The sequence below is a fragment of the Morone saxatilis genome, unplaced genomic scaffold, assembly GCF_004916995.1.
Source record: "Morone saxatilis isolate NCDOM2014 unplaced genomic scaffold, NCSU_SB_2.0 Contig15, whole genome shotgun sequence".
NCBI classification, from domain to species: Eukaryota; Metazoa; Chordata; class Actinopteri; family Moronidae; genus Morone; species Morone saxatilis.
The window spans coordinates 17,245,187-17,258,868 of NW_023339707.1; the positions used below are offsets into that span (position 1 = coordinate 17,245,187).

The window sequence follows — 13,682 nt, forward strand, 5'->3', positions numbered from 1 at the left end:
GATTGAGATTTATTAAATTAGCTCAAAGATCACTGCAATGTTCAGATTCGGTTCTCATTATCTCGTGATATCAAAGCTTGTCTTCTTGAGATAACAAAATAATTGCCTTGTGATTTCGAGATAACAGCCTTAAAAAAAAGTGCAAGCACAGCCGTTAGGCATGCTAAGCTAATTGGCTGGAAGTAGACTTATATTTAATGGACGATTATAAGAGTTGTATTAGTATTCTCATCTTAAAAAATAATCAAAGTATTATCTAAAATGTCAAACTATTTCTTGGATGTACTGTATAACAATGCACCAAAACATGCTCATCATAAGCTAATTTAATCATAGATTATTTTCCTGTGAAATATAGTAAAGACGCAAGTAGAAAGTAGTACTCAAGGAGTACAATACCCCATAATCATTCTTTAATAACTGTGTTTTCTACCACTGCTTGGTATACTATATTATTGCAATTAATATTGAGTTAAATTTACCATATACCTCTTTGGACAGTAGTATTAAGTGTATTTAAATACATACCTGTATAAATCTGTCATCTCATCACATAAACACTGTGTGCTTTACTGTCTGATATGAATAAGATGAAGCATCCTAATTACCTCCTCATTCTACTGTGTGTGTTCAGGAGCAGTACATATTTGTTCATCAGTGTCTGCTACATTGGCTCAGTGGAGGAACCTCAGCATGGTGAGAATACAGAAATAAACTCCCAATGAGCACCAACACACATCAAATTCAATTTCAGCACAGGCAGCATATTATTATTCATTGTAAAGTATGATGACATTTTAATTAGGCGTCTTCTCTATCCCAGCAGCCAACAAACTCAGGGAGCCAGTTCAGATATTAACCACCACATTCAAGATCGACCCCACAGCTCCTCAGCACGGGGGAACCGAGCAGGGAGGAGGAGACATCACCAGTATCGACAGACACCTCCGTCAGACCAACAACAGAACACATTGCAGCAGATTTTACACCCTGGGAACCTATTGAGGAGGATTCTGCCTTCCTCATCACTGTTTAATTCAGGCTCACACACCTCCTGAGCTCAAATACTGTCAAGCCGATAATACAAAAACAAGCAAGACACTGCCGGTGGGTAGTAAAAACAAAAAAGCCCTCATACAGCACCTGAGAAAGAAGGGGAAAAACTGTAGAAATAATGCAGTGTATGCTGTATGACAACAGGCCCTGCAGGCAGAAAACTGGCCTGACAACATGCAAATAAGTGCTAGTTAAAAAGAAAAATAAACAGACGCAGCAGTTTGTATTGTTGCCATAAAGGAATATTAAGGAAAGAACCAGCTGTTCAGGTCAAACCTGTTCCTCTACTGTGGATTACTTAGTGTGAGATTCATAACAACAATGATGAGGCTGCCACCTGTGCGTGCAGACAATGCTAGGGGTAATACTTAGAATCCTGTTAATCCAAAATGTGGACAGTGTACTACCAAATATATTTGAACAATTCATTGTTTCTTTGCCCTTTGTTTGCCTCCATTACTGATGAAGTGATGTTGTGGGATGACTTTTATTTAGGGTTTTTCTTTTTTGAAAAAATCATTGTGCATCATTTTATATCACACAATGCAATCAGTACTTAAGGATGCATGTGCAGAATTGATAGCAGACTTGCTAGAAAGGCAGACACATGGTATAGTGGCTGTACAAAAAAGGTCATGTTTCAAAAACACACAGGCACTGCCATTCTCCTTAGATGACTGAAACCCATTACAGTACATGAAGGAGCTATGAGTATTATACATTATAGAACATTAAGGGCTACCCACTTTTTTTTTTTTTTTTAAAGTCTTTCATCTGTCATGTAATAAACATGTATGATACAACAGATCCCTCTCCAGGTGACTTTTGGGGTTGGTGATGGACAGAAGAGAGTAAGGAGGATCCAGCAGCAATCAGCATCCTTCGCCCTCCGTCTGTAAGTGCTAGTGGCTGCGGGCTGAGTGGCGACACTGTATTGCAATAATGTCCATGTCCATGTCCTGATGAATCGTTGCTGCTGAGCTAGTCCAACAGAGGGTGCTACAGCCCAAGCAGCATCCACCAACAAGCGAGTCATCTCCAGAGTTAGGGGTGTTTCCAAGTGATCTCAGCTCAGGACAGACGAGAGTGAAATACAAAGAAAGAGGGAGAATTCACACAACTTGAAAAATTAGCTTTTAGCCTATGTTTGGCTACTTAATGCAGTCTTAATACCAGTGAGGTATTCACTGTGGGACTTAACCGTGACCAAGGCAGACGCAATGAAGAGGGATGTCTATGAAAAGCAGCATAGCACAGGCCAACCCCAGTGAAAATATATATGAAATATATTACAGATTAAAAGAAAAACGGGAAAGAAAATTAACAATTGTTCCAGACTATTGGTAAGGAGAACCAACAGTTAAAATAACATTTAAATTAGAGTTCAGGTCCAATAAAAAGATTAGACACTACATCCTTTGGCCAAACAAAAAGAATAAAAACACGTGGTAGGTCGAGAGATTGCCTCGGTAAGACAAATTATTATCTGTATTGGTTGTATGTGTATGTACAGTCCTTGTGTGTAAGATATGCTGACACATAATGAATATAAACATATACATGCCACCCTTAAAGACCACAAGAGGGTGTGAGAGAATAGAAAACTACTGATAATGAGCAATCAAAAGGCTGGGTGAAGAGAAAGAGGAAGAGTCTAGTCCATTTATTGTCCTCCTCCGGTCCAACTAGTGCACGCCCTCTGACATGTTAATGGCTTCCTGGATTTCGCGGACGACGAGGATTCGGGCAAGCATCTGCTCCAGCTGTTCTTTTGGGATTGGTTGAGTTGAGTACCAGATGGGGCTGTTCGGAGCCACCACGGGCTCTGGTGTCAGGTAGAAGGTGTCGTTGCGACCTTTAGCGCTCTGCGGACTGACAGAGAAACACAGTGTGAGCACATTGTTAGGGTACACAGTAACAGATACAGTTTTAGCCTTCCTCAGCATACAATCCAATTTAATTAAATTCTCTTTTTCTGTAACTGAGGGAGAGGATTAGTGGATGGTGTGCTTTCATATTAAATGCCTCTGCCATTTAATGCCTGAGTGAAAAATAGTGAACTTAAAGGAAAATTCAGTATTTTTTTTATTTTCTTTTTAAAACCAGGCTCATTCTTCTTGTGTCGAGCATTGTTTCCTCAGGGCTGCAACAATTATTTTTTATTAAGGATACATCTGTGGGTTATATTCCCTGTTTAACATTCAAAAGCAGCAAGTTTTCACAATGGAAAATAACTAGTGAATGTCTAGCATTTTTGCTTGAAAAATTAACAATTATCAAAATAGCTGATTAATTTTCTGTTAAGTTGTTTCAACTCTAACTAACATATGTCTGTCATGTCCCAAAGTCTTAAAATGTAAGTTGTTGAATAAAATGTTACATTAAATACATGAGAGGACTAAAACAAAAACTAAATTAAGACCATGGTGCTTATAAAAATCTTTGAAGATCAGTTGTGTTTACATCTGGGCAAATTCTTGCACTTGTGTAAGCACTGCAAGGTGCTGTGTAGTATTATGTCCTGTTTATTTCTGTATTGTTTTTCCTTCTGCCTGTGTCTACAACATCGCTTATACCATCACTGATGTTGGGTACCTGCCAATTGTAGACTAAATATATTAAATATGATTATGTTCGATTTTGTGCCAACACTGCAAATTTCCCTTTGGGATAACAAAATAAATGTTAAACCACTCACTTTGTAGCATCTATTTTTATAGTAGCCTTCTCCCTTATCACAAGTTGTGAAGGCTGCTGACATTTTTATAAACAACAAAAGGCCAAAAGAAGTTAGTTGCCTTTGTTCCTGGGCATATAAGGAGGCAGAAAACATCAAAATCATTCAGCGTTTTAGAGAGGAGAGTTATACGGCATCCGCGTTTTTCTCAGTTACCTAGCAACAGTCTTTTCACAAGTTTAATCACTTGAACACTGAGTGCAGCATGTACTCCACATCCCATGTCAATAACATAAACACAAGCGTTTTATTAAGTAGCAGCAGCACCTCAAAAGAGAAACTCATGACACTCATCATGATGAATTGATAAACCTAACCCTGGCCTGAGAGAAAAACACTACATGGTAGCACAAAGAAGCATTTTTACCAGTTGTCCTCTGACAAAGTATACTGTTTCATAAATATATGCAATGTTTTATTAAATAAAAACCATGCAAACATGTTTTACAGTCCCGATGAAAATGTATTTCCACTTTAACCAATATCCCTTGTCATCCTAACGGCTGTAATATTTACCATTTGAAGAGGTAGAAATCGTAGAGCTTGATGGGGCATCGCAGAGGGTTCTCTGGGTCCTCCAGCTGCTCTGAGTACATGTCATCTGTGACTGAACAAGAAAAACATAGAAACAATATAATTTCTTTTTCTTAAAATAGGGTTTTCTCTCAGGCACGACAGCAAAAACTCAATCCATGTTGCACTCGTACCTTTCTGTCCTATGAACCTCTCTGTTGACTTTAGGTATCGGATGCTGGTGCTCTTGTCTTTGGGGTTGTTGGGACTCTTCCTGGTGTGTCTCAGCACCTTGGAAAAGGCCACTTTTAGATGCTGATCCACTGTCTTCAGGTGAAAATACCTTATTAAAAAGATATACAGTGTATAAATTGACTGATTTGATCAGTGCGTGTTGAATAGTAGAAGATACAGAATAACAACAGCAGTGTCTATTTGTTTTCACAAGTTTCTTTATAGGACCATTATGAAAGCAATCAAAAACTCATTTCACATTCACTCAAACAAAAAAGTATGAAGAATATGAAGGAAAATAAAAGTCTTTAAAGTAATAATTCACTTAATTTTGATGCAGAGTTGCAGTGAAAAGATAGACATGTGCTTTGGTTTATTCTGAAGCACAATGATTGGGGATGGGAAGACGGTTGCTTTCACCTCATTCAAGTGAAATCCCGTAGGCTGTGAATTTGGGCATTATCACTGGTGTAACTGGAAAACTGGGCATCGATGTATGAATGTGGAAGACTGAGCAGCTGTTTGTGATAGTCTTTGCCATCACTGTTTGAATGTGTGTGAATGGGTGAATGTGGCATGTAGTGTAAAAGCGCTTGAAGTGGCCAGACGCTGAACAAGCCAATCCATTTACCATTTAACTTCATAATCCAATCATATTTGAGACCTGTCGAAATCGAACTGAAGACTTTTTAAAGCCCTAAAATTCAGACTTTTTTAGGACCTTTGTCTTTTGCTGATGCCTAGTGGGTCAGGATTCTATTGTAGATGAGTATTTGTGTACAGAGGTATATGATGGAAAATATTACCACGTTTCAGCACCATAGTAATAAACTATAGAAGTAAACGTTGCATGGGGAAAAATGGTGCCACTCACTTGGTGTTGAAGAACATTAGAGTTGTGAGCAGCGTCGAGGGAGAATGAGCTCCCAGCTGTTTACATTCCCACAACATCTCCTCTGTTACATGGCTGGGGATAACATAACCTGGTAGAGGAGGTAAAGTGCAGATTATAAAGACCTGGCAGTTTATAATATCGGGCAAGCAACATAACGTGGTAGGTCTGTTTATTCACTATCGCACCATTTATTTGAGAAAATTAGTTGACAAAACATGAAGTTGATTACAGAGGAACACGTTGCAAGTTTGGAAAACAACTTTTGTCAACTCACCTAGTGGATGAATAGATGGTCTCCATGGCTCTAAGATCTGGTGCAGACTGTGAGCGAAGCGAGTGTAGTACTGATCTGAGAAAACGTCATCCACACGACCATTATCAAACAGATACTGCAGGGGAAAATTGTAGGAAACAAAGATGCACTCAAACTGCCTTCCCACATCAAAATCGTAGCAACAGATGTTGAACGAAGAATCTGTGTGTTTGTGGGCATAGCGAACTTACTTTTTGTATGCACAGAAATACATAGTAGAGAACATCAGCCTCATAGGACTCGCCTTCCAGCCCCCGAGCCTCTGTTGTCATCAAAGAGAGACCCATGCAGAGCTCTGCCACTGCACATGACACCAAGTCCTCCTGAAAACGCAGCGCCTGGCGCCCTAAAACACACACAGAGATTGAGTTGATAGATGAAAACAGAAAAGAGTCAATGGCAAACACATATAGTGTTCCGTTGTTGATGCACAAAATAAACATTACGTATATGCACTTACGGCCAATTGGGGCCAGCTTATTTGTGTCTGATTTGTCCATTTCTGCGTTTTTCCGCTGAGCCCAAAGCCGCCACACGTCCAGCCCCTCCTCTGGCTTCAGAGTGGCAGGCAGCAGCAGCTCCTGCACCTGCACTTGCTGCTGGCCTTGGCCATCTACCTCGGCTACCACTGTCTGACCCTGCATGGACACAAACACACCAACACTGTTAGCGTGTAATAAAAAAATAAAATAAATGCATGTCTATATGTATATCTGGCTATGATAAAAAAAAAAGAGAAAAGCTCAACACCTGTGTAAGTACCTGTAGCTGTTGGGCGTCCTGCCCTGACAGCCCCTGTGTGTGCAGCACCTGCTGCTGTGGATCCCAAATTAGAGACTGTGTAGCGTTGGAGTAGCCCTGCACTGCCACTGGGATGTGGATGTTTCCATTCATCAGCTGGGCAGGGAACAGTGTGTTTGCGGCTAGCGTGTGCACCACTTCTTCTTGGCCTCCCATTCCCCCAGAGCTTGTTATGCTGGAAACAGCCTGCGCTGTCTGACTTTGACTGGCAGGGATTTTCAGCTTGTCATTTTCAACAGTAACTTGTGTTGGCATTGTAGTCATTGTTGTAGTGTTTGTCCCCGCAACCTGCACTGTTCCATAGGCCTCCTGTGGGATGGCAATGTGTGTGACCTGCTCACGGCCTCCAGAACCAGCGGGAGCTGAATAGACAGGGATTGTCCAGGTCTCCCCTGTGGGACTGGTGATAGTGCCCGTAGCGCTGTAAAGGTGGGAGCTGTCCACAGTTAGGAGGTCTGGCCGCAGGGACACGTAACTTTGCTGCTGCCCCTGTCCCTGAGGGATAGCGAGGACTGTGGCTACTTGCTGACCAGGCAGGGCATAGGACACAGTGATGGGCAAGTCAACCTTACGCTTCTTGGCTGGCTGGAGGACACCTGCACCCTGAGATGTGGCAACGGTGGTTCCCAGTACCCTCCTCTCACCACTGTCCTGCTGCTGGGTGGGAGAAAGGGCCCCCACTGTCTGGATTTGGATCTGTTGTCCTCCTGCAACAGCTGCCACCAACTGGGCTTGCAGCTAAAACACATGGGAGAGAGATGATAACTGGTAACTAAATTTAAACTCTGGCTAATGACAACATTTGCAATTCTGCCATGATGATGTCCATGTGTACCTGTTGGTGCTGCTCCTCCGTGAGTTCCCCAGGCTGAATTAGCTGTGCTGTAGTCACACCTTGAAGCTGTTGATGGGAACCAGAGGGCACTTGGAGGACCTGACCCAGCATCTGACCTTGCTGCTGGCCCTGGATCTGCACCTGAAAATAGAGATTTAGAGATATAAAGAGAAATTTAGTGGACCGAGGATTAAAATGAACAGGTTATATTATTAAAAACACAACACAAAAGGTACAGACCTGCACTATCTGCTGCTCTGTATTCTGTTGTACAGACTGCTGCTGAGACGTGGACTCCTGTATCTGTTGCTGCTGTGGCTGGACCTGCACCTGCACCTGCATCAGAAGACAGCATCCGTCAGAAAGCTTCATTTTAAAGACAGAGCTTCTAAAGAGGTATGTGACCGCTCAGTGCGCAGATTTACCGGACAAGCCAGTTCCAACAATGACCCTGCCACTTCTGTGCTGTCCGTGTAGATACAGTTAGCCTCTTGTTGGTAGACCATAGTGGTGGTGGTAGTCGTAGTATCTCCACTTTGCTGGCTGAACTCCTGCAGGGCATCTGGACCCTTGCTTGCCAAGGACTCCAGGAACTCCTTCATGCGATGCTGAGGGATGCTCCGAGCCTTCTGCCTCACAAGCTCTTCGTAGGAGCCTGTACCATCCAGGGAGTTATTCATTGCTGCTGACAGTGTCTTCTTCTGTAGCGGGGACCTGAGGAAAGGTGCGATTCATTTAGGATTGGCTGTATAGGTACACGCTTTATGTATGTCAACAAAGAATGGCCATGGATCACATTCCAGTAACCCTGTCAAAACTGCTAACATTAAAACAACTCAAACGCATTTTGAAAAGCAACGGCGACATGGTTGTGAAGTAACAATTAAAAAGGAGCTCAAAAGGCTCAGCTAAAAGGCTACAGTGTTTACAAACGGACCTACAGATCACTGTCCGGTGGCAACACAGACAGGCGGATGATAATAGGAAAGGGTTAATCCTAGCTGAGTGTGTACGAGCAGGGACAAAAGCGCGGCCACTTTCCAAATCCGATGCAGTATTCAAAGCAGCGATGGAAACTGCTGCATAATGGGGGGGGGTGATGCAAGTTCCACAAATCAATGAAGTAACTATTGTGAGCATGGTGCAGCGGCTCTACGACAGCCCATCTAACAGCTGATTACACAACGAGCTAGGTTGTAGCCAGGTGGACAGGCTAACTAGCCGCGTGTTGTTTGCAAAATAAGAGCCTGTCTCAGTGGTGTTTTGGCAAAGCGTACGGAGGCCACCAGGTGCCAAAACAACAACACGGCATACATCGACAGAAAGCAGCGGGAAGTGGGGCAGCTCTCCTGTCACTAACGTTACACCGACTTTCTAGCTGGATTTTTTTTTTTTTTCCTTTCTGTTATCTCCAAAGCTAGCAGGCGCGTTGGCTACCTCTCTTCCTCAACCGGGCCGAGGCTCGAGTCGCCCACAACCGCTTCTCTACCCTCGAAACGTCGCTCCTCTTCCAGCGAGCAGGGAAGCGAGGTGCTTCTGACGTTTTTCTGGGGCTGTTTTGCTCTTTGTTTTTCCTGGTTTTCGTTAGATGGCTAGCTGTATTTTTCCCTTTTCTAAACCACTCATATTTCGCTGGGCGCCATCTTACAACACTGCCTCCAGACCAATAAGCGAGCGATTTGTAACTCTGTCGTGCTGTCGCGGTATTTCCAGCGCGTAATATCGCGATAACAGACGGTCGCAGAATAGACTGTTAAAGGCGACACACACAGGCAGAGTAGTCGGCTAGATCAGCTAGATGTCAGACCACCTTAAAACCCTGTTATACCAGACAGAGGCTCCTAGTGGTTCACTGGCTTCTGAATCTTTTAAGGTAGTTCCGCAGAGATGCGCTGAATATTTGGGTGGTGCTCACGGAGCTCTGGGCAGTTGAGGGTTAATTCCCACGCACTATCACTTCAGCGTGGTGTGCATTTTCCACACTGCTTTCTGTTTGGACCAAATTACCTGCTTGAGTATTAACTTTAACTTTCTATGGCTTATTATTGGGAAACCTGGAGGAGTATTTTTCTTACACAGATTAATATCCATTAAGGTCAAAGCTGTTTTGCACCATAAAGATTATTTCTTTTATTTTTCCTTCAAATCTAAATGTATTTTTTTATGCACCAATGCACGCCATCCACTTAGAGATGATATCAGTCTTGGTTCAATAATGTTTTTTAAGTTGCTTAACACAACTGCAAAATCAGGCAAAGCAACTAATGCAAAAAAAGTCTGAGATTGTGTGCTTTTTAAAAATAACATTAGATAGCTCAGTCTTAGAGGTTGCATTATAGTTAAGCAAGACTTCTCTTACTGAAATCATCAGTGATTACCTTTCCCGATTATGTCATCACATATACAAATTCCCAATTACTGTCACCCCCCACCCATGTTGAATATTGTGTGATCACAGCAATACTCATAGCCAAAAACATCATCATATACTAAGTTTAACATTTCATCCTGATATTAAAATATCAGTAAGTGAAGATTATTGACATCAGCTTCAAAAACAAGAGACATTGCACATGTTTTTTTGAGGAATATTTATTCTCGTCTCCTGTTAAAAGGACACACATGAACCCCCCTGAGTCTTAAAAAAAAACACATGGTTTGGCAGTGACTCACCACCTTTGTTAGAAAGTCATGTATGGCATTTGAAAGCATCTCCTCTGTGCAACACCAGCTTAGAGCCCATATTAGCATACAAGAGGTCCTCGTTGAACAATGATCACCGTTGCATACATTCAACAAAGAGGAAACACTGTAAGTGAATTATTATTGCAGCGGCTATAGAAAAAGAATCAAGCGGACTCTGACACTGACTGACCAAGCTTGCGTCTGAGCAAAGTGATACTGCAGTAATTCTGCTGGCCACAATTCTCTTATGAACATGGACGTGTAATCATTACAGTATCTGATTTGAGTCAGTCTCAGCATAAGCAGTCTGTGCCCTTGCTGATGTTACACCTTCAGTGATGCAAACAATTTGGACATGTATCTGTGGGCTCATGGGAAGCAGGAAGTGCGGCTTGATCTCAGTCAATTAGATCTTCCCCGGGTCTTCTTTGAGGGTGACTGTCCTGTTGAAGACAAGCTGCAGAGAAAGAAAGATTAGGAGTTACACTTCACATCCAAAATGTATTTACACCAGAGTAGATTACCAAAACTCAACTGAACTAAAAATAGAAGCTTTTATCAGTAACCATTTGTAATATAAAACACAACAGTTACCTTGTCTGCAGTGCTGTCAGGGTCCAAAGAGAAGTAGCCAACTCTCTCAAACTGGAATTTGTCAAAAACCTTTGCTCCCTTGACGGAGATATCCACTAAGGCACTGCTGATCGTCTTCATGGAATGCTAAAGAAAGAAATACATATAAAAGTTTTATATATATATATGAGATATATATATATATATATATGAGATTTAAAACATTCATATAGCAGCAATCAACTCTTTGCTAATATTTATAAATATATATTGGCGTCATGGTGTTCTGAGAAGAGAATGACGTGACACTCCATCTTGATCCATGTGTTGCTGTCGCAGCCTTTCTGTGGTTTGTCTACATAGCCAATCTGCTCTGTGTGCAGCTGAGTAGAGCGACTGAAACTGCTGTTTTTCTTGTCTACCTGAGTGAATTAAGGATTTATTTTGACCAAAGAAAAGTTGGAACAGTGGAAAGACAAACAAAGACTCTAGTGAGTTTTATTTTGTTTATATCCACTTTAAATGAAGTTACAATGATAGGAGAGTTAAAATTAGCATTTTTGTCTATGGACTTGTGAGCGATAGTGATATAGCAGCTGTTTCTAGTAGTGTTGTGATCCTTCCAGACATTTAGAATAATGTGAGCCTATCAGTGTCAAAAGCAAGCTCTTTTAATGGACGTACTTTGATAGCACATTTGTCCCAAGGATTAACGTTAGCTTACACTGCTTTCACATCTAACTCTGAGAGTTATGGGTTTATTTTGACCAAACCAGCATTGGTGATTGTTGGAAATGACAGTTATGGTGAGTTTTATTTTGTTTCTATCACATTGTTTTGGTCTGAGATGCTGGTGCTCTAGTGCGACATCCAGTGGCAAATTCATTTTGTATATATAAACTTTAAACAATCACTACGCCCATTGAAACATCTCAGTTTATCCAAACAAGCCTCCTGTCACTGGAGTGCAGAAGTACTCACAGGATTGATGTCACTCAGGAAGCCACTGGGTACTTCAGCTGGATCCTCTGGATGTTTGTGCAGAAATCTAAAAAGATAGATGAGACGTTTTGGTAAAGTGAGTTTTCTACATGGAGCATTGGTTGTGAATGACAGTGAGTGATTTTTGGGACTTACAGTCTTTCATAAAGGCGCACTTCACACAGCAATGGCTGGCTGACCCAGTGGATGAAAGCCTTTGGTTTCTCTGCAGTATCAGACTTGCAACAGGTCACCTCCAGTTCTACCACTTTACCCTGAGCATCCTGGGAAACAGAGTAAAAACCAGAAGGACATGTGGTGAGGACATGGACCAGATGGTACGTAAAATACTACTTAACTAAAGTGAAGACAGAAAAGTTCAATCAGATTGAATTTTAACGAGTGAAATGATTAGGCTCTGCAGGGTTCAGCCGGTTTACGAGAGGGGGCCAGACTGATCTCTCATTCAGGAAACATTGTTTGTTTATATAATTTTTAACTGCATGGTCAAATAAAACAGCCGAGAAGAAGGGATGGGACTGCACCTTGAAACATCTTACCTTGATGACCTTCTGCACAGAGATGATATACCCAGCATGCCTTAGACCCACAGGCTGCTCAGGGGTCAGACGCTTGTAGCCCTTCTCCATCACCTGCAAAAGGAGAGGAGTCCATCATCATCATGTTTTGTACACAATCCAAAAATTGGGCAAATAAAGTCTGCTACTGTGAGGGTAACTATTTGGGTTGTTCTCTCTCTAACCTCTCTGAAGTCACTCTGTTCAATGAAGATTGTACGTGTGAATGGAACCACGTGGCTGCCTTTGGCCTCGTTGGCAGGGAAGTCTGGTACTTGTACATCTGACTGAGACAAAAGAGGACGACGGAAGGAAGATTTAGTTCAAAGACAGAATATACCGGATATTACAAGTCCTCAGGGAGCTGTTTAATGTCTAATCTTTGTGTATTTGTAAGTCATGCAAAAACCTTTGAGTTCTCTGGAAGGTTAGTTATGGTGACTTTGAGCGGTTCCAGCACAGCCATGACTCTGGGTGCAGAGTCATTCAGCACGTCCCTGACACACGACTCCAGAAGGTGGGGCTCTGTCGTTGTCTGGGAAACTGTGACTCCGACCTGCCAACACATGTAACATATTATCACACAACAGCACCACCCTCATACATGTAATTACTCCTTTCTCCATCCACCTATTCATCCTTCTAGCCAGATTGCATACCCGTGCACAAAAGTTGTTAATTGCTTCTGGTGGGAAACCTCTTCTCCTCAGCGCGGTCAAAGTGAAGAGACGGGGATCGTCCCAGTCCCTGTAATTAGGAGAGATATAGTTAACAAACTATGTGTAGCATGAAAACAGCACATAAGAACCTGCGGTCAAAATGCTGCCCAGCAAACCCCAGTGAGAAGTATATATGGTTTGAATTCATCCATGATGTTTAACTTGTCTGTCCACTGCAAGAGATCTGTGTTATAAGTGGTAATAGCTTTTTATAAACTTGGGAGGACTTAAGCCCTTTTCAGACATGGAATTCATCAAGCTCTTTGTGTCACTCAGACATAGGTTACCTTTATGTAAATTTTACTTACAGCTCATTTACAGGACATTTAATGGAAGAGCCACATGCTTTTGCAATGTAATTAAAATAATCTATATAATACAGTTAGTAGGCCCTTGCGTATCTGTTTTTTTCCTCTTAGCTCTGAAGAAGGCACACTGTTCAATTCAGACTTGTGCTTTGCTAAAAGTGTTGCGTACATGTTGCCCCCATCCAACCTTTTAGACTTTAATGTAATATTGATTTACATAAGGGGTGCACCGCTAAAAAAGTAGAAGGTAGGGATGCACAGATCCAACTTCTTCTCTGCCGACACCTCAACTCACAATATCTGCCACCACATACACCACACTGCATGAAACTCACAGGGATCATTTTTATATAGGGTAACATTAGACCACTTAGGTTACCTCACCCCTTCTGTCAAACCCTATGCCAGAAACCTGGGTGTCATTCTCGACTCTGAACTCTGCTTTGACAAACAG

The 13,682-nt window shown here is 42.0% G+C and overlaps 3 protein-coding genes across 4 annotated transcripts in view; 1 reads left to right on the forward strand and 2 right to left on the reverse strand.

The window, feature by feature from the left end:
• Positions 1 to 1,058, forward strand: part of LOC118323871 (receptor-type tyrosine-protein phosphatase V-like) — a 2,823-nt gene extending 1,765 nt beyond the window's left edge. Inside the window, exons 7-8 of the mRNA XM_035655929.1 lie at positions 635 to 696; positions 824 to 1,058. Coding sequence (XP_035511822.1) covers positions 635 to 696; positions 824 to 1,058 — 297 coding nt within the window. The remainder of the gene's footprint in view (positions 1 to 634; positions 697 to 823) is intronic.
• Positions 1,059 to 1,818: 760 nt separating this feature from the next.
• On the reverse strand, positions 1,819 to 9,038 carry LOC118324632 (glutamine-rich protein 1-like). Of its 2 annotated transcripts, none has more exons than XM_035657056.1 (12): positions 8,822 to 9,038; positions 7,810 to 8,098; positions 7,625 to 7,720; positions 7,385 to 7,525; positions 6,511 to 7,287; positions 6,209 to 6,386; positions 5,940 to 6,094; positions 5,710 to 5,824; positions 5,415 to 5,523; positions 4,501 to 4,649; positions 4,310 to 4,400; positions 1,819 to 2,928 (listed from the first exon to the last, which is right to left on the reverse strand). In XM_035657056.1, exons 2-12 carry the CDS (start codon positions 8,062 to 8,064, stop codon positions 2,742 to 2,744), a joined length of 2,253 nt encoding a protein of 750 aa, XP_035512949.1. In that variant the 5' UTR covers positions 8,065 to 8,098; positions 8,822 to 9,038; the 3' UTR covers positions 1,819 to 2,741. The 2 variants fall into 2 exon arrangements, with proteins under 2 accessions (XP_035512949.1, XP_035512948.1); XM_035657055.1 differs by having other exon boundaries at positions 6,499 to 7,287.
• A 922-nt stretch (positions 9,039 to 9,960) lies between these two features.
• Positions 9,961 to 13,682, reverse strand: part of qars1 (glutaminyl-tRNA synthetase 1) — a 7,857-nt gene continuing 4,135 nt past the window's right edge. The window contains exons 16-23 of the mRNA XM_035657058.1: positions 12,861 to 12,948; positions 12,611 to 12,757; positions 12,387 to 12,488; positions 12,184 to 12,276; positions 11,780 to 11,907; positions 11,624 to 11,690; positions 10,664 to 10,789; positions 9,961 to 10,526 (exon numbers count right to left, since the gene is read on the reverse strand). Coding sequence (XP_035512951.1) covers positions 10,476 to 10,526; positions 10,664 to 10,789; positions 11,624 to 11,690; positions 11,780 to 11,907; positions 12,184 to 12,276; positions 12,387 to 12,488; positions 12,611 to 12,757; positions 12,861 to 12,948 — 802 coding nt within the window. The 3' untranslated portion in view covers positions 9,961 to 10,475. The remainder of the gene's footprint in view (positions 10,527 to 10,663; positions 10,790 to 11,623; positions 11,691 to 11,779; positions 11,908 to 12,183; positions 12,277 to 12,386; positions 12,489 to 12,610; positions 12,758 to 12,860; positions 12,949 to 13,682) is intronic.